Raw genomic sequence first — 25,435 nt, 5'->3', positions numbered from 1 at the left:
TGGTAGTTGACCTCAATCTTGCCTTCCCTAAGAGCCTGGGGCAAGCAAGGAAAGTGCAGGGCTAAGGAGCCAGGTGGTGTGGGGGTGGGAGGACCAAGAGGCAGGTCACTTTCCTGACAGGTGATTTCCTCTCTGGGAAGACCAGCCACCTGGCCCTGCTGCCACTCTTAATAATTAGCCAACCATGGTGCTAAAGGTTTCTGCAGGCCCCACAATCTCTGGCTCCTTCCTTTTCTCCCCCACTTCTCACAGCTAGTCTCGAACTGAGTGGAGAAACTCTTTGGTAGCAACCTGGGAGCAGTAGCGCAAAAGCACCAAGTTAAGGAATGAGGAATGTATGCAAAATCGAAACCGAGTTCCAAGAGTCTGGCAAGTCCCATTTGGGCGGGACTAGCTCCGGGAGTAGGGTGTGTAGCCACGCTGAAACCCGCCCCGCGTGGGAGCGGAAGTAGGGAGTCCCTGCAAGGGGTTCGACAACCTCTCCGCCCCCCTGCCAATACCACGCCCGATTTATTTGCATTTAAAGAGAGAAGCACCAAGGAAAACAGTGGGCGGGCGAGGGCATGCCTTCCAGCCGTCATGATTGGACTGTATGCCTGCCAATCATATCACGGACGTCCCACCCTATAACTGTGGAGTCCGGGGTGAAGGGGGTATGGGGGAGCTGCCCAGAGCCTGGAGAAGGGTAGTCGGCGCAGAAGACTGCTGTAGTCCCGGTGAAGGCTGCGGCAGGAGCAGTGGTGGCGTTCTCAGCAGAGGCTCCAGCTCAAATCGGAGCAGCGCAGCAGACAATAAACAGCGCTGGGAGCTGGACCTGGCAGGGTAAGCATTGCACACAGCTAAGAGCCATCCTGCTGAAGGTCTAGTGCATCCCCGCGTGCTCCGCTCTGGTCTCCTGGACTAGGGTTTCCAGAGCCTGGCTGATCGGAGTCCCAGCCTCTTGCTGGTCTTTCTTTGAACTCGCTTTGCGTACTGTCCAGCGAAGGGCCCAGCGGCCGTTAGTCTTTAGGGTCCGGGCGACCGTGGCTGGGGGGTGGGGTGGGAGGGCCGGAAGGCGGGCGGACTATCCTGGGCTACGCCTCTAGGTTGTAATGGGAGGCTGGGATGGGCCCACACGTGCTGTTGCGTGGTTCCGGGAAGGGCGCCGCTAGCCAGCACCCGGAGAACGCATTTGCAGGCCGGGAACTCCTTATCTTTGTTTGTAGTATATTTTCTGGAACAGCTGTTAGGCCGGTGCTGCTCACCCGCGAGGCCTTGCTGTGGCCCCTCCCCTCTGCGGTGCATCTCCTATGTCTCTCCTCTGCAGAGGAAGCTGGCGCGCTCGCTTATGGCCAGACTGAGACTGGCTTTAGGGTGGATTAAGATATCCACAGTCTGTTCCTCCTCAAGGGAGCACAGTTGGGTTTCTGAACTTCCCACTTATCCTGGAACCTTGGTCCTATGGTCCCAACCAGCCGCACCCCCTCCTGGGCCTCCAGTCTGTCGTTTGGCTCCCACCCCCATTGCAGGCGGGCTGGACCAGGAGCTCTTACTGGCCCTTGGGTTAGAGCTGCAAGGCCGCTTTGTTGCCGCCCCCACCCCCTACGCGCCTCTTTTCCCTTGTAGGGCATAGGGCGCGTTTTTTTTTCTTTTTCTCTCCAGCCTTTGGTTTAAAATAGCAATAGGCACAATATTGTGGGGGGATTTCCCTGCTAGAGGCGGAGGGGGCCGTCGTTGTAGTAAAGAACACACAGTATATATAAGGCAGACAAATCCTACAACTTCTCAGTTACTTAAAATACCCAGCCTGCCAGACTGCTGTCATTGTCTGCTGCAGACACCTCTGACACTGGTGACCGCCCAAAGGCGTGATTTCTCCTGAGCTCCCCTTTGAGGGGCTAAGCTTGCCAGATGAGCCATGGGAGGCAAAGGCGGCAGCGGGACTAATACAGCAGGACCATCCTCCCTGTCGCTGGACTCGCCTTGAGAGAAGTGTAGACAGCCCTGTTCGCATATGTCTTCTGCGTCTCTGGCTGGCCTGCCTCAGCAACACTGGTATGGACTGGTCTCCGGGCACTGCATTGTTGGACTTTCTGTCCTACCATTGGAGATTCCAACAAAGCCCATTCCTTCGAGTGCCCTACTCTGTGCACCACTCTGGACTATTAAGGCATTCCTGAAGAATAAGAGAGGGGATTTGACTAAGGGACTGTGCAGGCTGGACAGCTTTATAGTGGGGCATTGAGACCCAGTAAATAAATCTCTTACTTTGTAACGTTAACATGGGATATCTATCTATCTATCTATCTATCTATCTATCTATCTATCTATCTATAGATATAGCTATATAGACACACACACATACACCCAAGCTAGGATTGGGGATACCACATTATTTTCACCCCTACCTAATTGACCAGACCTCAACACATCTTTGCAGCTGGTCTTTTATTTCCAGCATCTGACTCTGCCCTGCTTTGACTTCAGTCCAGCACCTTTCCCACACTCAAACACTCTCATCCTACACTTGTCCAAGTCCCTCCCTTTCAGGCCTCAGTTCTCAACCAACTTTCTCTTTGGGGCATTTCAGGCTGCTTCTAGATGAGCAGACCTCTTGGAACTCCTGTACAGTTAAGTTTCACTGACTCTGCTTTGTTTCCCTTATATAGGTATTTAGGTTCTCTCAGAACCCTCATAGGGGTAAATAAAGCCTAGGCCTCAGCTACAACCCTCTAGGATCCTAGATTTATAAAGCAATTAATGAGTGAATGTTCCAGAAGGACTTTCTGTCTTTGTAGAACTTTAGAAAAGACCTTTATCCTCCCAACTTGTGTTTGCCTTAATCCATGAAACATAAAGTAAACGTGCCTAAGGCTCAGATATGGATATAATATACCTAGTGTGGGTGGAAAGAGGGATTGGGTTGCTACTACATTCAAAAAGAAAGTCATAATTAGTTCCCTCTATTATCAGGGTCTGGACTGCTCAAACCCTGGAGCTCTGCATACTTTTGGTTGCTGATTCATGAGCCTACAGGCAAAGTGCCATGGAGAGATCTCTCTCTCTGCATTTAGAAAGCAGCTGGGAAGTACAGGAGTTTGGTAGAGAAAGAATAGACAGAATGAGAAATGAAAGGGAGTGCCTGGCAGGCAGGGTGAGTGGTGGAGGTGGCATAACTCAGAGGTGCAAAAGAGTTTAGGACCCAGTGGTGGGAACTGCCAAACATCAAGCCTTGAAATGGTGATCTAATCTTTTTAGGCGAAGATCTTTAGATCATTGAACAAAGGCTGGTCAGGGTCAGGGGTTGGGGGTGGTGGATGCACCTTCGAACCAGCGATAAGAATGGAAGGGTGTTTGATTGTTTGGGGGTATTTGTATTGGGGTAATTTGGGGTTTTGTTATTATTTTGAAACAGGATTTCACTAGGTAGTCCCAGCTGTTCTGGAATTTGCTTTGTAAGCCAGTGCCTTTGAATTCATCGATATTTGCCTGTGTTGAATGCTAGGATTAAAGGGGTGTACCACCACCAGCCCAATAATAGAGTTTTTGAAAGGGTTTTTAAATGGGGTCTTAGAGATTGAAAGCATCCTACAAGTTAGGTAGGTAACAGGTTACCTCTAAAGTTCTAAGTAGAGGTGTGGGGAGGGGCATGCTATCACAAGAGGGAAATTTCACACTGTAAGATTCCTTTTGGCATTTCATAGGTTGGGGAGGAGCACCTGGGCCTAAATACTTATTTGCTAAAAGCTAGAGAAATATCCTTCAGGCCTCTTTTTACCCCCCACATCTCTCAGCTACACAGGTTTTTGTGTGGACTAGCAGTTAAGCCCCCTATGGTCATAGATGTGGCCTAGAAAGCAAGCAAGACACAGCAATTTGAGGAGATACAGCCTATTGCTCTTTTGTGGTAGTCCTTTATGTTGTGCCCAAGGTCTCCAGGAAGCACCACTCAGTCAGTGCACATTTGATGAACTACTACTCCCTCCTCCCACTAGCCTAGTCCTTAAAAGTGAAAGCTGCCTGGGTTTATGTGGCAGTTGCATTCTGGGAACACTTTTTTTTTTCCTCTCAGTCAAGAGATTAAGGCTTGCAGCCTGCTGGGGGCTGGAAGTATCTGGAGAAGGGAAGTATTTGGGAAAAGTTGGCACCTCAAGAACTGTAATATTTGCACTCAGTGTATGGAAGAAATACCCCTGCTTCACTAGTCCAAAGAAATAAGGAAAACAGCAGCAGGCTTATCTTCTCATGAGTTTACTTGTAGAACCTTTGCTGTCTAGGGGTCCTGATCAGCTTTGTTTTCTCTGCCTGTTAAATAATTTAAAGGCAGGAAAAATCTTGAACATGCAGCTAGCAGTGGGAAAATTCTGGAACACAGCACAGAGGAGCAAACAGCAACACAGTGCTTGTAAAGAAATGCTTGTATGACATGTATGAAACATACACAGAGATACACACAGCAAGCATGCACAGGGGAAGACCCATCACAAGATAGAGGGGTACTCAGGGAGCCAGAGCTCAGAGGCTCCTTAGGGGCTTCGTTTTATTTATTTGGCTTTTCTTTTTGTTGTTGTTGTTGTTGTTGTTGTGTTTTGGTTTTTTTTTTTGTTTTTTTTTTTTTCTTGGTAAGTTTCTGAAGGGTCTTCCTTCACTAATTTAGGATTGGTCAGTTTGAAGAAAGGCCAGATGGCTGATTGACCCAAAACTGTTGTGTAAACATGTCCTGATCTGGCCTTAAACTTGTTGAGCCAGTCCATCAGCAAGAGGCCTTCTACCTGGAGAAAAAGCCTGCAAGGCTTTTGTTTTAAGCTGCCAGGCTTTTGTCTCAGGCCTGCAGGGTGAGGAAGTTTGCCATCTTTATTACCTAGCCATGGACTCCTTGTCTTTCTGCTTTATCAGGGAATATTTGTAACTCCTCAGAACCAAAGACAGAGAAGGGAGTTCTAGCTCTCTCACTCCTTCGCAGTTAGGCTACCTAAAATGGAAAAGGGAGACTCTGGATGTCATCTCCTGAGCTTCTCTGTGCAAAGCCAGTTTAGGCAGATGAACTAGATGATAAAGTTTTAGCCCCAAGAGGAAATATTTCCTACCCTTTCTGAATAGATGGAGCAGGTACAGCCTGTCTCTGATTTTGCCTTTGCTTGGCTAGTACTGACACACTGCAGGGGGGTGGGGGTGCGTTGTGCAGACATAGCTTCTACTTGGTAAAATAATCTCTCTGATGAGACTCAAAGGCAGGGGCAAGTAAGTGGATCTTAAAGATTCTGATTGTGAGCTGAGAAATGATCAAAGCTGAGGCATTAGGATGCTCCTCAGGGGTGGGGTGGGGTGGAGTGGGGCTGAGGATTAGAATACTGTCCCAGCACATATGAGATGCTGTGTGTATTCCCCCAGCACCAAAACACAAACAACCCGGAAATAAAACAGAAAAAAAGAAACCTTCAAGAAGGCTCATTTCAGGGCTGTGTTTTGGTACCCTGTCTTCTGAACTGAATAAGATCCCTGTATATTCTGAGACCTTAGGGTAGAGAAATAAAGCTGAAAAACTTTCAGTGGGCGTTTGGGAAAAGCAGATATTGAAGGTCAGACAAAGGGGTTTGATTAGAAAGCTTGTATCAACTTCAGAGGACTCCGGTGGGGACCAATTGACAAATAGAGACAAGGTGCCTTGGCTGCAAGCAGCCTCATCCAAAGAGCCCATTATGTAGTTATCTGCTCCATGCATAGTAAACAGTTTGCCTTTGCATCCATAACCAGTTTTGCAAGATATGGTGTATTTTTCTCTTCATTTCACACATGCAGGACACTTCTGTCTCAGAGAGATACTTTCTCAAATGGTTCTGCCTGAAAGGGGTGAGACTGGCATTCCAGTTTCAGGCTGGCAAACTCCAGCTGAGTTAGAGTCCAACTGAACCAGCATCCCAAGCACGTGCTCCAAGGTAGATGCAGTGACTGAGAGAGGCCTTGTGAGAGAACCTCAGTGGACACACTGAAGCCTGCCAGAAGGAAGTAAGCAAGGATGCATGTGTGAACAGGGCAGCTGAAGACAGAGGGAATCAAGGCAGGGATACAAGGCCAGCTTTGGGATTTGTGGATCATCGGGAACTGATGAGTTGTTTTCTGAAAAGAATGCTGCAAATTCGGAAAGAAGAGTGGTGCAGGAGTGGGTAAGGGGGACTCTTTCGATCATTTCCACTGTTCCAAACCAGGAGCCCTTCTTTCATACCATGAACATTTTGACCTCAGGTGGTTATGGGCACCAGTAATGTGCTACTTGAGTAGCAGAGGACATTATGTTTAAGTAGGTCAAACTTTTCAAAATTGTCCACTGTGTTAGCTTTCTAGTTCAGCTTTTTGGGTTTTTTTTTTTAATTTTAAAAAAATTTTTGTACCTCAAACTTCTCTCCCAAGGAAACAAAACAGAAGATATGTCCCGTAGTTTGAAAGGAGTGGTGACAGCATTTATTGATGAGGGAAGAGGTCACCAGCTGAATAGATAGCACCTGAGTACTGAGGTCATCAGGGGCTTTTGTCTTTTGGTTGGTTGGTTGGTTGGTTGGTTTTGTTTTTTGAATGCACTGGGTAAGACCAAAAACAGCTATAGACAAGAAACCCTTCAGGAAAAGTTAAAGTGAGCTGAGACAGGGCAGAATAATGAAAGGAAACGACAGCTATTCACAGGTATAAAGGGAACCTTTGCTTTTCTCCTGGCCCAGTACTTTAAAAACATGTTCTACTGGTTCTTTGAAAATTTCATAAGTGTGTTTTGATCATATTCACACCCGTCCTAATTCTTTAATTGGGGGCCCAGCACAAGTGAAGCAGAGTGCCAGGGAAGTGGAACTCAAGAGGCCTAGAAACTACTCAAGTTCTGTCATGATCCCATTAGAGACCTTAGACAAATCTTTCCCCAAGTCCGGGCACATTTTTCTTTTCAGTGACAAGGCTTTACCATGTGCCAGGACCAGGGATTAATGTGGTACCGGGAAGAAATAGTGGGAATAGTGAATAGGGAGCGCCTTGTATACTGGTAGGTACACACGGTGGGTGGAGAGGGTGTGTTAATTGCATTTCTGTTGATTGTGGCACTTTTAGCTCAGTTTAAAATGTTGATCTTTCTGGCTTGGATCCTATCTGGAATCTCGCAGATGATCTAACATTGTTAGCTCCCTTGACATTAAAAGTTGGTCTAATGAGCAAGTAAGGCTTCCTGTGGTATAACTACATAATCACCATAATTTATATTTAGGGGAAACTGAAAAGGTTTCAGAGATACCTATAGAGCTTTGGAGAATGCCTGATTGGGGTTGATTTACTGCTAGAAATTGTCCAGCCATACATCGTTGGGATACACATTAATACAATTTGCCATAACATTTGAGCTTTTGCTGTGCAATGAATTTTATTTGGTACTTTACATGCATTGGGTTTGTTTCGACAATAATCTCAATAAGTAGAAATTCTCAATAGCCCCATTTCACAGTTCAGGAATATGAGGGTCAGACAGGTTGGATAACTTGCTGAATTCTCCCAGCGTGGCAGAGTTGATTCCAGTGAAGAACTGTCTAGCTCTCTAAAGGGAGGATACTCAGCATTTTTACAGCTTCTTTACCCTCTCTCCACTAACATACTGAGGGACTGGATAAATTAAGACTGCTTGGAATGAGTCTGGAAACTATCATGGGTAAAGGCCACGCCTCTGAACCTGTACCCAGGTTCTTTCCTGTCTATTAAACTGGTCAAGGGCTAGGCCAAGAACAGAAAATGTCAAGGTTGAACTAAAACTGTTTCTTCCTCAAGAGAAGTGTTTCAGGTGAGTCTGTGGCTATTCTTCTACTTGGGGTTTAAGTCGAGGTGAAAAGAAGGACGCTCTTCTTTGGGAGCCAGCATTTGCTTGTCCCAAAATGGCCTGAGGTTACTTCTTGGATTTTAAGTGGTTCCATCATTTTCTTCCACAGCCTGTACTCTGCTACAGTCACAGTGACTGCAGCTAGTAGTCTCTATCTGGGAATATCAAGTATCTTGGTAGGGTTCCCAACAGCCCATCTGAAAAACAGCCAGCCACACTGACTGAGAAATCTGAGTGTTGAGGAGCTCTGCATTTGGCAGGACCACTTTCTTGGCAAGAGCCTAAGGAAAGCCAGTCCCAGCCTAAGGGAGCTTTAGAGTTTGTCCTTTGCTGTTCCTTATGTTTTGGGCTCCAGTTCTCTCTCCTGAAGGACTTCTTCTTACCCTAGGTCAAAGCAGAATCGCATGTTTTAGAAGGACAGTTTGAGGACCATGATAGATTAATAAGGAGTGTGAAGAAGCCTTAGGGTAGAGATAGCTAAATAAGACCAGATTTAGGGAGCTTTGATCTATATAATATTTCTACTGTACTCCTTCAAGGTGTTCTGTGGAACACAGGCAAGGGCATGGTTCTGGAAGGGAAAAAAAACTAAGAGAGAGATATAACATAGTTTTAAGATTGATCCTTGCTTAGCAAAACATAACCTGGGGTCTGGGTAAGAGGGAGGTCTACATTGAAGTAATAGAATCTCTGTCCCAGGGTAAAGGACATATACTTTATAGCCTCGGGCTTTTGAATCTTTGGCGTAGCATTAAGTTTCCTGGTGATTCTTTTTTCTTCAAACTTTACATTTTATAATTCCTTCTACCCTACTTGCTATTTTTTTTGTTGTTGTACACCTGCGTAAAAGTCACTATGAATAACCACAACAGAGATTCAGTATTATTGCTACCTTGAAATTTCCTCCACCAAAGAAATTAGTACATTAGTCTTAAATTTAGCCTCAGGAAAGTTCTTGTGACAAAGGCAGAATGAAACCAGATTCTTTGCCAAAGAAACACAAAAGTTTTCTCTAGCATAGTTGCTGCTGAAGTTTTTGCTTCCCTCTGAAACATCCTGAGCCAGGCATCTTGAGTCTGTTTTGATCTGAGCACTGTCTCCAAGCTCAGCCCATTAAGCTCTGCTTATACCATTCAACTGCTTTTCTAGTCCAAAGAAATCTTCCACATTCAAAAACAAAAACCAAACAAAACCAAAAAACAAACAAACAAACAAACAAAAAACAACTGAAACAAACCAAAACAAACAGAAACCAAAGAGTTTATTTAATTTATGGTTCCAGAAGTTTAGAATTCATAATGATTGGGGTAGCATGGGCAGTAGTTAGCAGGCATAGCAACAACAGGAAGCTGAGAGTTCATATCTTGAGCTTCACACATAAAGCAGAGAGAACCAACTACAGATGGCATAGTCTTTATAAACTCTCAGAGCCTGCCTCCAGTGACAAAACTTACTACAAGAATCTTATACCTCTTAATCCTCCTCAAACAGCGCCACCATCTGGTGGTGTTTAGACATCTGAGTCTATGGGGGATACTCTCATTCTAACCAGTACTGCTCCCTGGGCCTGATTGAATCCACTAGAATGAGTCCCCTTTGATGGATAAGAACACATACCTCATCTAGATCACTGCCATTTCCATTCCCTACTGCTTGACAGAGTCCAGACTGAAGCTTCTTCCTCCTCAAAGCATCTTTACTTTCTTTTCTCTTTTTTATCATCTATCTATATATCAATATATCTATCTGTCTGTCTACTTGTCTTCTACCTACGTATCTGTTGTTTAAGAATTTCATACATGTGTAAAGTGATTTTGACTATACCCACCTATCATTCCCCTCTCCTCCCCCAGGACCCATCTTCCATCTCCCTTACAACTTAATGCCCTCTTCTTTGTTTTCTATTGCAATGAGTCCAATTAGTGATGCCATATATGTGTGGATATAGGACTATCCACTGGAACACAAGCAACACACTAGGGGCCACACTTCTGAAGAAAGCTGACTCCCTCCCCACAGCAGCCATCATTGCCTGCCATTAGCTCTTCATGAAGGGAAGGGGGCTCTTGAGTCCTTTACCAATCCATGCTGAAATTTTGGCTGACTTGATCTACTGCAGGTCTTGGACATGCAGTCACGGTTGCTGAAAGTTCATATGTGCAGTAGCTTTAGCATATCCAGAAAAGATTTTGCAATATCCTTCCATTACCTCTTGTTCTTACAGTATTTCTGCCCCCTCTTCCTTGATGATCCCTGAATTTTGGGGTAGGAGGCATGATACAGATTTATCTTGAGAGATGAGTACTCTACAGCATCTCATTAATCACTGTCTACTTCAAAAAGAAGCCCTGATGGGGGTTGAGAGCTGTACCGATGTATGAGTATAAAGTGCTTAGAAAGCAATTTGGTAGTGAATCCATTTAGCAAAATAATAGTAGTAGGTTCTCTCCTAAGGTCTGGGATCTCCCCAGCCACAGGTTTTGGGACAAGGCAACTTTTCTGAGCCCAGGGAGTATGTTTTACCTTTTATTTTTATCTAAAGGCTCATTAGCAGAGTATAAAGAAATGACAGGGCTTCTTTGATCCCAGCTCTCGGAGACAGAGGCATGAAAATCTCTGTGAGTTTGAGGCCAGCCTGGTCTATATGACAAACTCCAGGAGAGCCAGGACTATGTAGAGAGACCCTGTCTCAAAAAACAAACAAATAAAAAAACTAAAACAAAAAAATCCAACCAAACAAACAAAAAGAAATAATAGGCTATTCTTTGAAGGCCTATATTTTGCTGTATCTTCAAACTTCTGTAGATAAGATTTTCTCCCTACTAGCCTATAAGCTCTCTAAAGCTAGGACTGAGAGTTCCACTTCTTAGTGTTGCCTGATACACCGACTTTAGTGTCTGTCACTTACTGAATGTTCAGAGAGATTTAATTTACAAATTACACACCAGGAAATACAGTTTCACATATAACTTCACTGCTGCCACCCCCATCCCCAGTGCCATAATGGCAATCCTGTTAGTAATTTCAAGGCTGAAGTGAGAAGATTAATACTAAGGAATTCAGCTACATGCTGGGCCCATATTTTCATTATAACATGAGGCACAGAATTCTAGGTAGTCATGTGCTTAGTGGTGAGGGTACTGTCTATTCATTAGAGAGCTGAGTGTTGAGAGTGTAATGTCAAGATATATGGCACAGAGAAATGCATAACTTGAGAAAATAGCAACTTAAATCTCTGCACTGAGAAGATCAGATGAGTTTTTCTCTTATCTCTGTAACTCTGTCAGAAGTGTATGACTCTGGTTGTTTAGCAAAGCACTGGAACTCGGGTAACTCTGATGATTTAAATGTGTCAAACTAAGTGAGGCACCAGGCACGAAATTGTAGTAGGAGAGGTTTGTCTAATGAAATCACAGGCTAGAGTATAGTTGCTAGTTTCTCTTCAGCTCCAGTGCTGGACTACATTATTTTAACTGTGTGAATCTCCTTAATGTAGCATTCAGTCACTGGACCAGTTTTCTGGCCAGTGATTCCTGGGACTGCTTCAGTCTCACTCTCTCCCTTCCCCTGCTGTTTTAGCATCTTGCTCTCTCAATCCCAACAGCTCTTCTGTCTCCCTTTGTTACCCTTAGATCTACAAAGAGGGTTCAGAGAAGGGAAGGGCTTTCTAAGAAAGGATCGCTAGATTTCTGAAGGCTAATCACTGGTTTAAATGCTAGATGTTTACTGTCACTGGAAAATACCAGACTTGTCAGGAACCAAGGGAATGATGGGGTGTGTTGGTGTAGAAGGTGGTTAGCCCTTCTTTTTTTTTTTCCATTTTTTATTAGGTATTTAGCTCATTTACATTTAGCCCTTCTTTTTAATTCCAGTTCTATTGGCATTGGGACTAGGTAGCCTTGAGCAGAATTGTGCAGCTTACACCAAGTTTATGTACTTAAATATCTCCTAGGCTAGGAGCATGAATCATACAGAGTTGTGTGTTCTCAAGTTCCCTTTCTAGATAGCAACCTAGATGGGAATCAAGATATTACGAGGAACAAAGTAGAAGAAATTTTTGCCTTACAGTTCTACAGTAGAATCTGGTGTTTCCACTTGCCAGGAAGAGTCAATAGAGATTCTGGTCTAGATCTACCCCTCATATAGTCTCCATAAGGGGTTACTTAAAGAGGTAGATGCTGGTAAGCTTCTTGGACAGAGGATACAGAAGCCAGGATGATATTTTTTCGGAGGCTACCGTATCATTTTGCAGGTCCTACATTACAGCTCTGATCTGCAACTCAATGTTGTTTCTTCTCTGGTGTTCCAAAGGTTTGGCCATTGTCCTAGGGGCAATTAAGAGAACCTCTAGGCAGAAGATAAAGCTGTAGATACACTTGTCTTCCCAGCCCTCAGAAGAATGTTGGTGATAGTACGGGTTAATGTTTAACTAAGGCCTGGATCCAGTAGAACCCAATGAAGGCTCAATGAGCAACTCCCCACACACAATTTTCAAAACTTCAGTGATGCTAGAAGCAACCTCTCTACTCCTTTCCTGACCCCAACCTGATAACTGATAAGCTTCCTCAGAGACAATTGCGCAACTGGGCTTTTGCACACCTACAATTGCCTCTGTCAAATCCTGCTCTCTACTTAAAACAGTCTAAAGGGAGTGGATTAGTGAGGGGGTAGCTGATGAGCTGCAATGAACTGCCTGTTGCTCATTGTAGGGTTTAAAATGCCCTGGAGCTCAGAAGAATCTAGACCAGCAAACAAAACATATGGAATAGATGGTTTTACCAGTGTTTACTTATTTTCTCTCTCTCTTTTTTTGTTTTTTTTTTGTTTTGTTTTGTTTTGTTTTTTAGACTTTTTAACATTTATTTCATTTGTACAAGGGTGATTTTAAATGAAGGCGGAAAAGCCCTTGAAACCTGATGTTCTGATTAAAGCTCTTGAGGGTCACAGGTAAAATTGTTCTTAACTGAGGTTTAAGGTAAATCCCAAGTCAAATAGTCCTTCACTTCAGCCTAGGAAAAGTGGAGAGCAAAAATCTGAGGAGAAAATCAAGATAAATTACTAAGGAAATGCGTGGCATAAAGAAACAGGAAGCAAACAACAAAAAAACCATGTTGTTTCATTTATGTGTAACAGGGACCCAGAGTTATTGAAACGCATCTTGCCTAACTTTAGTAACCCTGTGCACTGTGGAGAACCAAGGCATTAAAGTTACAGCTGCTTACAAAACCATTGACTTTAAAGCTGGTTTTTGTGAACATCTTGATGCAAATAATTTTAAATATTTTTTCCTGTTTGCTCTGTACAGCAGTTGTTCCCTGTTGGCACAGAGAGGCTCAGGTAACGCATCCCCAGAGGACGATGAGGAAATACATGCTCCTGACCCTCAGTGTGAGGCTTCTCCTCCCTGGCCTCCAAGGAATTACATTGCTGGTTTTGGTTTGGTTTGGTGTTCATGTTTGAATCATGACCTTTGTTTTACTTTATTTGTTTTCCTATTTTAACTTATTTTATATTCTGAGACAGGGTCTTACTATGTAGCTCTGATTATCCTGGAACTCCCTCTGTAAACCAGGCTGGATTCCCAATTCACAGATAGCCACCTGCATCTGTTTCCATGTGCTGGGATTAAAGACGTGTGCTGCTATGCCTGGCTTACTTTATTGAATATTCTGAGATAATCCAGGTTGCTTTCCTTTATCTGAGGTTTCTTTTGGACCAAATGTATTCCAGATTTGAGGCTGGGAGTAGGAAAATTTTAAGTTTGGGAAGGGTTGCATAGATCTTTCAGGTTGGTCATCACTAATCAAGTATAGAGTGCTCCCCAAAGTGAGACGTTGGTAACACATGTGTTTCAAAATTTTGGATATTTGATTTAGCTGTGCTCAACCTGTTACTTGCCCTATGATCTAAATTATTTTTTAATTCTCTTTTTTCCCCTTTTTTCTTTTTTATTAGGTATTTTCCTCATTTACATTTCCCATGCTATCCCAAAAGTCCCCCATACCCTCCCCCCCCCCACTCCCCTACCTACCCATTCCCACTTTTTGGCCCTGGCATTCCCCTGTACTGGGGCATATAAAGTTTGCAAGTCTAATGGGCCTCGCTTTCCAGTGATGGCCGACTAGGTCATCTTTTGATACATATGCAGCTAGAGACCTGAGCTCCGGGGTACTGGTTAGTTCATAATGTTGTTCCACCTATAGGATTGCAGATCCCTTTAGCTCCTTAGTTACTTTCTCTAGCTCCTCCATTGGGGGCCCTGTGATCCATCCAATAGCTGACTGTGAGCATCCACTTCTGTGTTTGCTAGGCCCCAGCCTAGTCTCGTTAGAGACAGCTATATCAGGGTCCTATCAGCAAAATCTTGCTAGTGTATGCAATGGTGTCAGCGTTTGGAAGCTGATTATGGGATGGATTCCTGGATATGGCAGTCTCTAGATGGTCCATCCTTTTGTCTCAGCTCCAAACTTTGTCTCTGTAACTCCTTCCGTGGGTGTTTTGTTCCCAATTCTAAGAAGGGACAAAGAGTCCACACTTGGGTCTTCCTTCTTGAGTTTCATGTGTTTTGCAAATTGTAACTTATATCTTGGGTATTCTGGGTTTCTGGGCTAATATCCACTCATCAGTGAGTACATATCATTTGAGTTCTTTTGTGATTGGGTTACCTCACTCAGGATAATGCCCTCCAGGTCCAACCATTTGCCTAGGAATTTTGTAAATTCATTCTTTTTAATAGCTGAGTAGTACTCCATTGTGTAAATGTACCACATTTTTTGTATCCATTCCTCTGTTGAGGGGCATCTGGGTTCTTTCCAGCTTCTGGCTATTATAAATAAGGCTGCTATGAACATAATGGAGCATGTTTCTTTCTTACTAGTTGGAATATCTTCTGGATATATGCCCAGGAGAGGTATTGCGGGATCCTCCGGTAGTACCTTGTCCAATTTTCTGAGGAACCACCAGACTGATTTCCAGAGTGGTTGTACAACTTGCAATCCCACCAACAGTGGAGGAGTGTTCCTCTTTCTTCACATCCTCGCCAGCATCTGCTGTCACCTGAATTTTTTGATCTTAGCCATTCTGACTGGTGTGAGATGGAATCTCAGGGTTGTTTTGATTTGCATTTCCCTGATGATTAAGGATGCTGAACATTTTTTCAGGTGTTTCTCAGCCATTCGGTATTCCTCAGGTGAGAATTCTTTGTTCAGTTCTGAGCCTCATTTTTTAATGGGGTTATTTGATTTTCTGGAGTCTACCTTCTTGAGTTCTTTATATATATTGGATATTAGTCCTCTATCTGATTTAGGATAGGTAAAGATCCTTTCCCAATCTATTGGTGGTCTTTTTGTCTTATTGACAGTGTCTTTTGCCTTACAGAAACTTTGCAATTTTATGATGTCCCATTTGTCGATTCTCGATCTTACAGTACAAGCCATTGCTGTTCTATTCAGGAATTTTTCCCCTGTGCCCATATCTTCGAGGATTTTCCCCACTTTCTCCTCTATAAGTTTCACTGTCTCTGGTTTTATATGGAGGTCCTTGATCCACTTAGATTTGACCTTAGTACAAGGAGATAGGAATGGATCAATTCACATTCTTCTACATGTTAATCGCCAGTTATGCCAGCACCATTTGTTGAAAATGCTGTCTTTTTTCCACTGGATGGTTTTAGCTCCCTTGTCAAAGATCAAGTGACCATAGGTGTGTGGGTTCATCTCTGGGTCTTCAATTCTATTCCATTGGTCTACTTGTCTGTCGCTATACCAGTACCATGCCGTTTTTATCACAATTGCTCTGTAGTAAAGCTTTAGGTCAGGCATGGTGATACCACCAGAGGCTCTTTTATCCTTGAGAAGAGTTTTTGCTATCCTAGGTTTTTTGTTATTCCAGATGAATTTGCAGATTTCTCTTTCTAATTCGTTGAAGAATTGAGTTGGAATTTTGATGAGGATTGCATTGAATCTATAGATTGCTTTTGGCAAGATAGCCATTTTTACTATATTGATCCTGCCAATCCATGAGCATGGGAGATCTTTCCATCTTCTGAGATCTTCTTTAATTTCTTTCTTCAGAGACTTGAAGTTCTTATCATACAGATCTTTCACTTCCTTAGTTAGAGTCATGCCAAGGTATTTTATACTATATGTGACTATTGAGAAGGGTGTTGTTTCCCTAATTTCTTTCTCAGCCTGTTTATTCTTTGTGTAGAGAAAGGCCATTGACTTGAGTTAATTTTATATCCAGCTACTTCACCGAAGCTGTTTATCAGGTTTAGGAGTTCTCTGGTGGAATTTTTAGGGTCACTTATATATACTATCATATCATCTGCAAAAAGTGATATTTTGACTTCCTCTTTTCCAATTTGTATCCCCTTGATCTCCTTTGTTGTCTAATTGCTCTGGCTAGGACTTCAAGTACAATGTTGAATAGGTAGGGCAAGAGTGGGCAGCCTTGTCTAGTCCCTGATTTTAGTGGGATTGCTTCCAGCTTCTCACCATTTACTTTGATGTTGGCTACTGGTTTGCTATAGGTTGCTTTTATCAAGTTTAGGTATGGGCCTTGAATTCCTGATCTTTCCAAGACTTTTATCATGAATGGGTGTTGGATTTTGTCAAATGCTTTCTCCACATCTAATGAGATGATCATGTGGTTTTTGTCTTTGAGTTTGTTTATATACTGGATTATGTTGATGGATTTTCATATATTAAACCATCCCTGCATCCCTGGAATAAAACCTACTTGGTCAGGATGGATGATTGTTTTGATGTGTTCTTGGATTCGGTTAGCGAGAATTTTATTGAGTATTTTTGCATCGATATTCATAAGGGAAATTGGTCTGAAGTTCTCTATCTTTGTTGGATCTTTCTGTGGTTTAGGTATCAGAGTAATTGTGGCTTCATAGAATGAGTTGGGTAGAGTACCTTCTACTTCTATTTTGTTATTTTCTCTCTTTTCTAATTGAATCCTGAGACAGTAAGCACCCATAAAAACCAACCTAGCCTGTGTACTTGCTCACTAGTATCTATCTCTGTCTTTGTCTCTCTTATCTCCTTCAGACCCCACTGTGATGCTTCCTGACTGATCATGTTATAAGTGTGCCCGGAATCCAAAGGCAGCATATCCAGTGGAAGAATTGTCTTCATCATGGAGAGTCAACAGGATGAAGCTGTTCAAACCAAAGGAGCATCAACTTCTAGCGATGCCCAAGACCAGGGAGCTGAAAAGGGAGCCAAGAATAAGACAACTGAGGCAACAGAAGGACCAACATCAGAGCCTCCCTTATCAGGCCCAGGTAGGCTGAAGAAAACTGCCATGAAACTCTTTGGTGGCAAGAAGGGAATCTGTACTCTGCCTAGTTTCTTTGGGGGTGGACGAAGCAAAGGTTCTGGGAAAGTCAGCTCTAAGAAAAGTCTAAACAAGAGTAAGACTCACGATGGTCTAAGTGAAGCGTCTCAGGGACCTGAAGATGTTGTCATTGAAGAAACAGACCTCTCTACACCTTTGTCCAAGTCATCTGCTCAATTTCCTAGCTCCCAGAGTGCCAATGGAGCGTTGGAGATAGGCTCTAAACATAAGACATCTGGGACTGAAGCCATAGAAAAAGCTGGAGTTGAGAAGGTACCCTCTGTGCACAAGCCGAAGAAAAGCCTAAAAAGCTTCTTTAGCAGTATCCGCCGTCACCGGAAGGGCAAGACTTCTGGGGCTGACCAAAGTGTGCCAGGGGCCAAGGAACTTGAGGGGGCAAGAACCAGGTCTCATGAGCATGTGAGTTCAATCTCTCTGCCCAGCTCTGAGGAGATATTCCGAGACACTAGAAAGGAAAATGCCAAACCCCAGGATGCCCCTGGACCAAAAATGTCTCCAGCACAAGTACATTTTTCACCAACTACTGAGAAGGCAGCTTGTAAAAATCCAGAAAAACTCACAAGGACCTGTGCCTCAGAGTTCATGCAGCCCAAGCCTGTTCTTGAAGGTGGTAGTCTAGAGGAGCCCCACACTTCAGAAACAGAAGGAAAAGTGGTGGCAGGAGAAGTAAACCCACCCAATGGCCCTGTTGGGGATCAGCTAAGCCTCTTGTTTGGGGATGTTACATCGCTAAAAAGCTTTGACTCACTGACAGGTTGTGGTGACATTATAGCAGAACAGGACATGGACAGCATGACAGATAGCATGGCCTCTGGTGGCCAGAGGGCCAACCGAGATGGGACCAAGCGAAGTTCCTGCTTGGTAACCTACCAAGGAGGTGGGGAGGAGATGGCCTTGCCAGATGATGATGACAATGATGATGAAGAAGAAGAAGAAGAAGAAGAAGAAGAAGAAGAAGAAGAAGAAGAAGAAGAAGAAGAAGAAGAAGAAGAAGAAGAAGAAGAATTATTAGAGGATGAAGAGGAGGTTAAGGATGGAGAGGAAAATGATGACTTAGAGTATCTGTGGGCAAGTGCCCAGATATACCCAAGATTTAATATGAATCTGGGCTACCATACTGCTATATCTCCCAGCCACCAGGGCTACATGCTTCTTGACCCAGTTCAGTCTTATCCTAATCTAGGCCTTGGAGAACTTTTGACACCTCAGAGCGACCAGCAAGAGTCTGCTCCCAATAGTGATGAAGGTTATTATGACTCTACCACACCAGGATTTGAGGATGATTCAGGTGAGGCTCTGGGACTTGCCCACAGGGATTGTCTACCCAGGGACAGCTATAGTGGTGATGCGCTATATGAGTTCTATGAGCCAGATGACAGTCTTGAGCACTCCCCACCTGGGGATGACTGCCTATATGACCTCCGTGGACGCAACTCAGAGATGTTGGATCCTTTCTTGAACTTGGAGCCCTTTTCTTCTCGGCCACCTGGGGCAATGGAAACCGAGGAAGAACGGCTAGTGACCATCCAGAAGCAGTTGCTATACTGGGAACTTCGCCGGGAGCAGCGTGAGGCTCAAGAGGCATGTGCCAGAGAGGCTCATGCCAGAGAAGCTTATGCCCGAGACACCCATACTCGGGAATCTTATGGCAGAAATGTCCGAGCCCGAGAAACTCAGGCCTTAGAGGCTCATTCTCAAGAGGGTCGAGTCCAAGAGACCAAGGTACGGCAGGAGAAGCCTGCCTTGGAGTATCAGATGAGGCCCTTAGGTCCCTCAGTGATGGGTCTGGTGGCAGGGACATCAGGAGGTTCTCAGACTTCTCACCGGGGAACCACTTCAGCTTTCCCTGCTACTTCTAGCAGTGAGCCAGACTGGAGGGATTTCCGTCCTCTGGAGAAGCGTTTTGAGGGGACTTGTTCCAAAAAAGATCAAAGTACTTGTTTAATGCAGCTCTTCCAGAGTGATGCCATGTTTGAGCCAGACATGCAAGAAGCAAATTTTGGAGGCTCACCCAGGAAGGCGTACCCTAGTTACTCACCCCCTGAGGAGCCAGAGGAAGAAGAAGAGGAGAAGGAAGGGAATGCCACTGTGAGTTTCTCACAGGCCCTAGTAGAGTTCACCAGCAATGGAAACCTTTTTACCAGCATGTCCTACAGCTCTGATTCTGACTCATCCTTCACTCAAAACCTCCCTGAGCTGCCCCCCATGGTCACCTTTGATATTGCTGACGTGGAACGAGATGGAGAAGGCAAGTGTGAAGAGAATCCTGAGTTCAACAATGACGAAGATCTTACAGCCTCCTTGGAAGCTTTTGAGCTGGGTTATTACCACAAACATGCCTTCAACAGCTATCACAGTCGGTTCTACCAAGGCCTGCCCTGGGGAGTTAGCAGCCTCCCTCGATACTTAGGACTCCCCGGAGTCCACCCTCGACCTCCTCCTGCTGCAATGGCACTCAATAGGAGAAGCCGTTCCCTTGACAATGCAGAGTCTCTGGAGCTGGAGCTCTCCAGTTCTCACCTAGCCCAGGGTTACATGGAGTCTGATGAGCTCCAGGCCCACCAGGAAGATTCAGATGAAGAAGGTGAAGAAGAGGAAGGAGAATGGGGTCGGGATAGTCCCTTGTCTCTCTACACTGAACCTCCAGGGGTCTATGACTGGCCTCCCTGGGCTCACTGTCCTCTTCCAGTGGGGCCAGGTCTTGCTTGGATGAGCCCTAATCAGTTGTATGAGCCTTTCAATCAGTCTTCCTATGTGCAGGCAACCTGTTGTGTACCTCCTGTGGCAATGCCAGTGTCAGTGCCAGGAAGAACACCTGGAGACTCTGTGTCTCAGCTAGCTCGACCTTCGCACCTACCCCTGCCCATGGGCCCTTGCTATAACCTTCAATCACAGGCCTCCCAGAGTGGGAGGGCCAAGCCTCGGGATGTACTGCTGCCTGTAGATGAGCCCAGTTGCTCTTCCATTTCTGGAGCCAACTCTCAGTCTCAAGCCAAGCCTGTAGGTATCACCCATGGTATCCCTCAGCTGCCCAGGGTGCGGCCTGAACCCTTCCAGCTTCAACCCAATCACTATCGAGCTTCCAACCTTGACCTGTCAAAGGAGAGGGGTGAGCAAGGTGCCTCTCTCTCTACCAGCTACTCCTCTACTGCCATGAATGGAAACCTAGCCAAGTAGTTATCAATTCCAGAATGGAGACCTGAGCATGTGAATTGGGGGTCAAGGGTTGGGCAGAGGGGTAGGGGTGAGTAGTGCTGTTCCACTTGAAAATCTTATTGGCTAAGATAAACTCCTCTGAGTTTTCACTTTGCCCACCTTCCTCTGCCATCTTTGGCCAGGTTCAGCTCAATTATATCTGCCTAGGGAGGCTGCTGCTTCTGTGCTCCAATTTTTGCTTTGGAGTTTCTTGTGACCTATACAGGGCTTGGGATGCATCCTTATTGCAGGCTGAACCCCTCTTCTCTGGTCCCTTGCTGACTAATGAACCACTGATGAGCAGCCAATTTTTTGCACTGACTCTCACCCAGAGATGGGAGGCTTGCTAGCTATTAGCAATATAAAGTTATGGTACATAGCCTTCCTAACCCCATTCCTTTCTAGCACATCAAATGACTATAACCTATTTATCCCAGTTAGTTATGTTTAGAGTGGGTCAAGTAGCATGTGTCTCGCTCCCTGTTGCTGTGGACTTTGGTATCACAACTAGATGATGTCCTTTTAACCTGGCCTGCCATAGTCTAGATTGAAGACAAAAACACTAATCCTCATAAGGGGGTGATTAAATCTGTCCATATTCAAGCAGAATACAAAGATAGATAGCTTATGGAAAATGCTGTGAGGTCTTGAGCTGTGGAATAATAATATATCTATCTTGTTTGTTTCCTAAGCCTGTGGCTGTTGCAGGCATTTTAGAACTTCCCCCTTTTCCTGTCCCTGAAAAATTTCATCTCATCACAATGAATGTAGTATCTTAACTGAGTTAAAGGAAGAGAAGCCACCTAAATTGGGCTTGACTATATAGAGCATTGGGTGTTGTGAGATGCAAAAGAGGAAAACAGACAGGGTGATCCATTTATCTAAACACCAAGAAGGGATCTCAGACTTTGGAACTTGAAGCAACTCAGATTAGGAGGGAAAACTTTTCCCATCCTTTCTCCCAAACCAAAAGTAAATAAATAAATAAACCCTTGGCCGCCCCTTTGTAAAGTGGTTCCAAGCTTGTCTAAGACAGGATGCCAAAGGCATCTCACCTGTTGTAGGCACACTAAAAAGCTTTTATCTTCCAGTTAGCCAAGTTCTTAGCATTTTCAAAGGACCAGGCTTCTTGAGAGGAAAGATTGTAATGTACCCTTGCTCTGCCAAACTACAGGGCTGATTTGCATGGCAGTTGCAGTCCTTTCTGAAATGAACAGCACCCTCTCTTCTCTTGCATCCATGCAGGTTTCTTTTTCTTTTTTCTATATTTTTTTTCTGGACAAGGTCCCACACTGTAGTTCTCTCTAGCCTGGAACTTACCATGTAGACCACGATGGCTTCTAACTAACAGAGATCCACCTGCCTCTGCCTCCAAGCAAGCCCAGCCTAAATGTTGGAAACACTAGGGAAGAGCTTGGTGTCAGGAAAACATTGCAACAGGCTCATCTTGACCAGGTTCAACATTTCCTTAATCATCTATATGAAACAGTTTCTTTAAAATTCTCCATCAGGCCCGGTGTGGAGGTATGTGCCTTTTATCTCAACACTCAGAAGGAAGAGGCAATTGGAGTTATATGAGTGTGAGACCAGCCTGTTCTACATAGTGAGTTCTAGGCCACTAGGGCTACATAGCAAGATAGACCTTGTTTTAAATTTTTTTCTGTATTGGAATATGAAATATTTTGGGGATCGATATGTTGATCAAAGTTAGAACTTTTTAAATCTTCTGCCCATGTCCCTCTTCTCACCTCAAAGCCATCTTCACATCTACTAAGTGAAGATATCAATAGGGCTCTTGCTCAAAATAAGGCAATTTACCTTGAGAACAGATGCTGGTGGCCTTCTGAGTCAAGATTGCTTTGTAGACATACTTTCTTTGCCAGGGCATATATTCATAATATTTTTCACAGTTTCTAAGCTTGGGATTGGCCCTGTGCCTTTCCCCCAAAAGAGCAGATTTGATTGGTAAAATCTAACCCCTTGTAAGTAACTTCATAACTTTGCATGGCACCAGCACTAGAACCACCCCTCAAGGACCTCAGATCAGCTCTCTTGGATGACTTTGGCTACATCACGAAGAAGTGCATCTCTTGTGGATCTGGATAATGAAAGTGAAAAAGGCCTTCCTTACCCCAACCACATCGTCATAAGAGACACATGCCCAGATTTTAACCACTTGGCCTCCTACCAAAGCTGTTCTGGGAAGGTGAGGCTGAACTTAGCCTGGTTGGGTGGCAGGAAGTAAGCACTCAATGCCTTTACAACAGGAAAAGCCACACCTCTTGCCTAGTCAAGGTAGCTTGAGTTGCTGTTTACATGTCGCTGCCATCTACAGCAGGCACTAGAGCTGTCCACAGCCTCCATAGCCCACTGGAGAAGGGCTACCAGCCTGTTTGGAAGAGGAAGAAGGAATCTACCCTCACAGTTCAGGAGGACAGCACAGTGCAATATCTCTGAAGGGACCTGCTATAACTTGGATATATTTTGCTATGCTTTGAAACTTCATACCTTAGAGTAGGACCTGAGGCAAAGTAGAAGTTTGTGGATTGGGTAACATCATTGCCTTCCAAGTCCTTTCACTGATCTGGCTGCTAGCCTAGGGACAAAATATTTACAACCTAAAATGGGATAGCCAAGATGTCTACAGAAGCAGACTCCTTTTGAGTATCTAAAGCAAATACTAACTGCAGCCTAGAAGGGGAAAGAAGATTTGGCTGCGGATATATGGTAATGGCAACATGATTACCAATGGGATATGTAACCAATCTCTAGGTATCTGTCCAAACATGGACAAGTACTTCCTTTGCTGGCACCAAATATGCTACAAACTACCAGAAGTGCTGCTATTGTGTTCACCCTAAGGCTGTGGCCAGATGAACCTCCTGACTCCATTGCAGGTCCTTGGACAATGCATTTGGATGTGACTTTAAGGGAAGATGTGCTGACAGAAGGAGGCTAGCTTTATGTTGTTACCCAGTACTACTATATAGTGTCAGCTCTGATCCTGAGAATTTCTTAGTAACCCAGTCCATAGAGGACCAGTGACTGTGGGTATGGAAAGCCACCTAGCAGGCCTCTTCCAAAGCCAGGATGCCAATTTCTTGGTGCTTTAGATTCTCCAAGGAAGCTCTGCCTTGGGGATCATCTGGCTTTAGCTTAGATACCAGACCACAAGCCTCGTGGATAATGGTTTCAGTAAATGCCAGTGTCCCTCCTCTTAGTGCTATTTCAAGGAGGGAAGTAGCTTTCCACACTCAGAATGTTGGGTGCATGATTTCATCCTGCCACCAGTGGCTTTTTCACCTGCACCAGTGCCACCACTGCCTTCAGCCCTTAGGCTCACTTGCTAGAGGGAGGCATGGGGGTTTACCAGGGATACTTCAAGTTTACCCATGTGTATGTTGCATCCAAGTTGTTTTTAATATATATATATAAATATATATATCAAAAGCTAATTATCTATTTTTATATTGTTTGCATTTTATATTCATGGAAACAATGTTTATCAATTGTTCTTTTCTGATATATTTTATTTTTAAGCGGTGCTGTTTACAGTTTTAAACAAAAAAAAAAGATGACACAAAAAATGCTGCTGCTCGTGCAGAGGGATGTCATCTCAAAGTGTCTAGGACCCTCCCTCTTTTCCCTCTCCCACCTGGCTGTGTCACACTATTCATTCTCTTTCCACACGGTAAGGACAGAAGATGCCCATGTACCGAAGACCAATACCAGGTAACGCAAGCATGTGGACCCTGGCAGACAGCATGTTTTCTAGCTTTCATTTTATTTACCTTTTGAGCCCTTCCTTCTCTTGTGTAGACGTTTTGAAAGTACTCCTGCCTCTTGACTTTTATTCTTTTCCTTTCTTTATATTTTGTGCTTGTTTTTTGCAAAGTATCATGCCCATATTGTGTGGTTTGTTGTATTAAGTTTCTCCAATGGAGCATTAGGGGCTCATTCAACACCAGGAGACTCGGGATGACAGATGACAATGCTATTTCAACCTCCAGGAATTGGTCATCTCCTTGGGAGACACCCTTGAATGAGACTTGCCAGCAATTTAGAAGATGGCAACATTGTCCAGAAAAGGCATTAGGTGATTCCTTGGTCCCTCTTGCTACTTTGGGAGAATCTCTCCACATCCTGCCTCCTCCTTCCCTTCCCTGTTCCAGCTCACAAGTGGATGGTACTTTTGGAAACTGAACTCTTGTTGTTTTGTTTTTTTATTGTAAGTCTTAGCCCTTAATGGCTGAGTTGTCTCTTTAACCAGGATGGCACTTTTAGGAATGGTGACTGTTACAGTCATGGCTGGGTGGCCTGATCCACGGTTTCTCCATCCTGTAGTCATTCCAAAGAAGAAAATCCACATGGCATGTACATTTGTGAGGGTTGGGTCTATTAAGAGGGGGCTTTAATTATTCCTGTTACTATTGGTGCTTATTTTCCCCGCTGTATATGGGGGTGGGGAAGGGCTGGGGTAAACCAGAAATGTATATTTAGGTCACGTTAAATAAAATGGCTGGGGGAAGAAGAAAGATATGAGTCTAGGTGTAAGAGTTCTCTCTTCCAGGACAGAAAGGGGATTGTAGCTTGTTGCTGCACCTGAGCTTCCCTTCCGCATTCCTGAGACATCATGGAATCATCTGCATTTGTTACCTCTCCATCCCTAGCACTCACTGGCATCTGGATATCCTGATACACTGCCTGTATGTTACAACATATATTTCATTTGCTGAATGCTAATAAACTTCTGTGCTCATGAGGGACCTCCAGTCACTAAAGTGTTTTCTTGTTGTTTGTTCTACAACAGCATTCATGTGATCTATGGGTGATGGATTTTCTCTTAAAGGAAAATTGAAAAAAAACAAAAAACCTCATGGTATTAAGGGAGTCATTCTATAGGCAAAACAAGCCAAAGCTGAAACGGAAATTAGAGGAAACTTCCATATTTCATTCAACTTGTGCCATGTATCTTAGTCAGTCTTGTCACACCATCTACACTCTAAGACCTGTTCCTGAAGTTTCTGTACATTTTCAGGGACTAATTTG

The 25,435-nt window shown here is 44.3% G+C and overlaps 1 protein-coding gene across 1 annotated transcript; it reads left to right on the top strand.

The window, feature by feature from the left end:
* Positions 1–639: 639 nt before the first annotated feature.
* On the top strand, positions 640–25,167 carry Amer1 (APC membrane recruitment 1). The gene is made up of 2 exons (NM_175179.4): positions 640–822; positions 16,882–25,167. The coding sequence occupies exon 2, from the start codon at positions 16,970–16,972 to the stop codon at positions 20,366–20,368; it is 3,399 nt and encodes a 1,132-aa protein (NP_780388.2). The 5' UTR covers positions 640–822; positions 16,882–16,969; the 3' UTR covers positions 20,369–25,167.
* Positions 25,168–25,435: the final 268 nt, after the last annotated feature.

This window comes from Mus musculus, chromosome X, assembly GCF_000001635.26.
Source record: "Mus musculus strain C57BL/6J chromosome X, GRCm38.p6 C57BL/6J".
NCBI classification, from domain to species: domain Eukaryota; kingdom Metazoa; phylum Chordata; class Mammalia; order Rodentia; family Muridae; genus Mus; species Mus musculus.
Note: the sequence above shows the minus strand (reverse complement) of the source record. Positions and strands in the feature narration are given on the sequence as shown.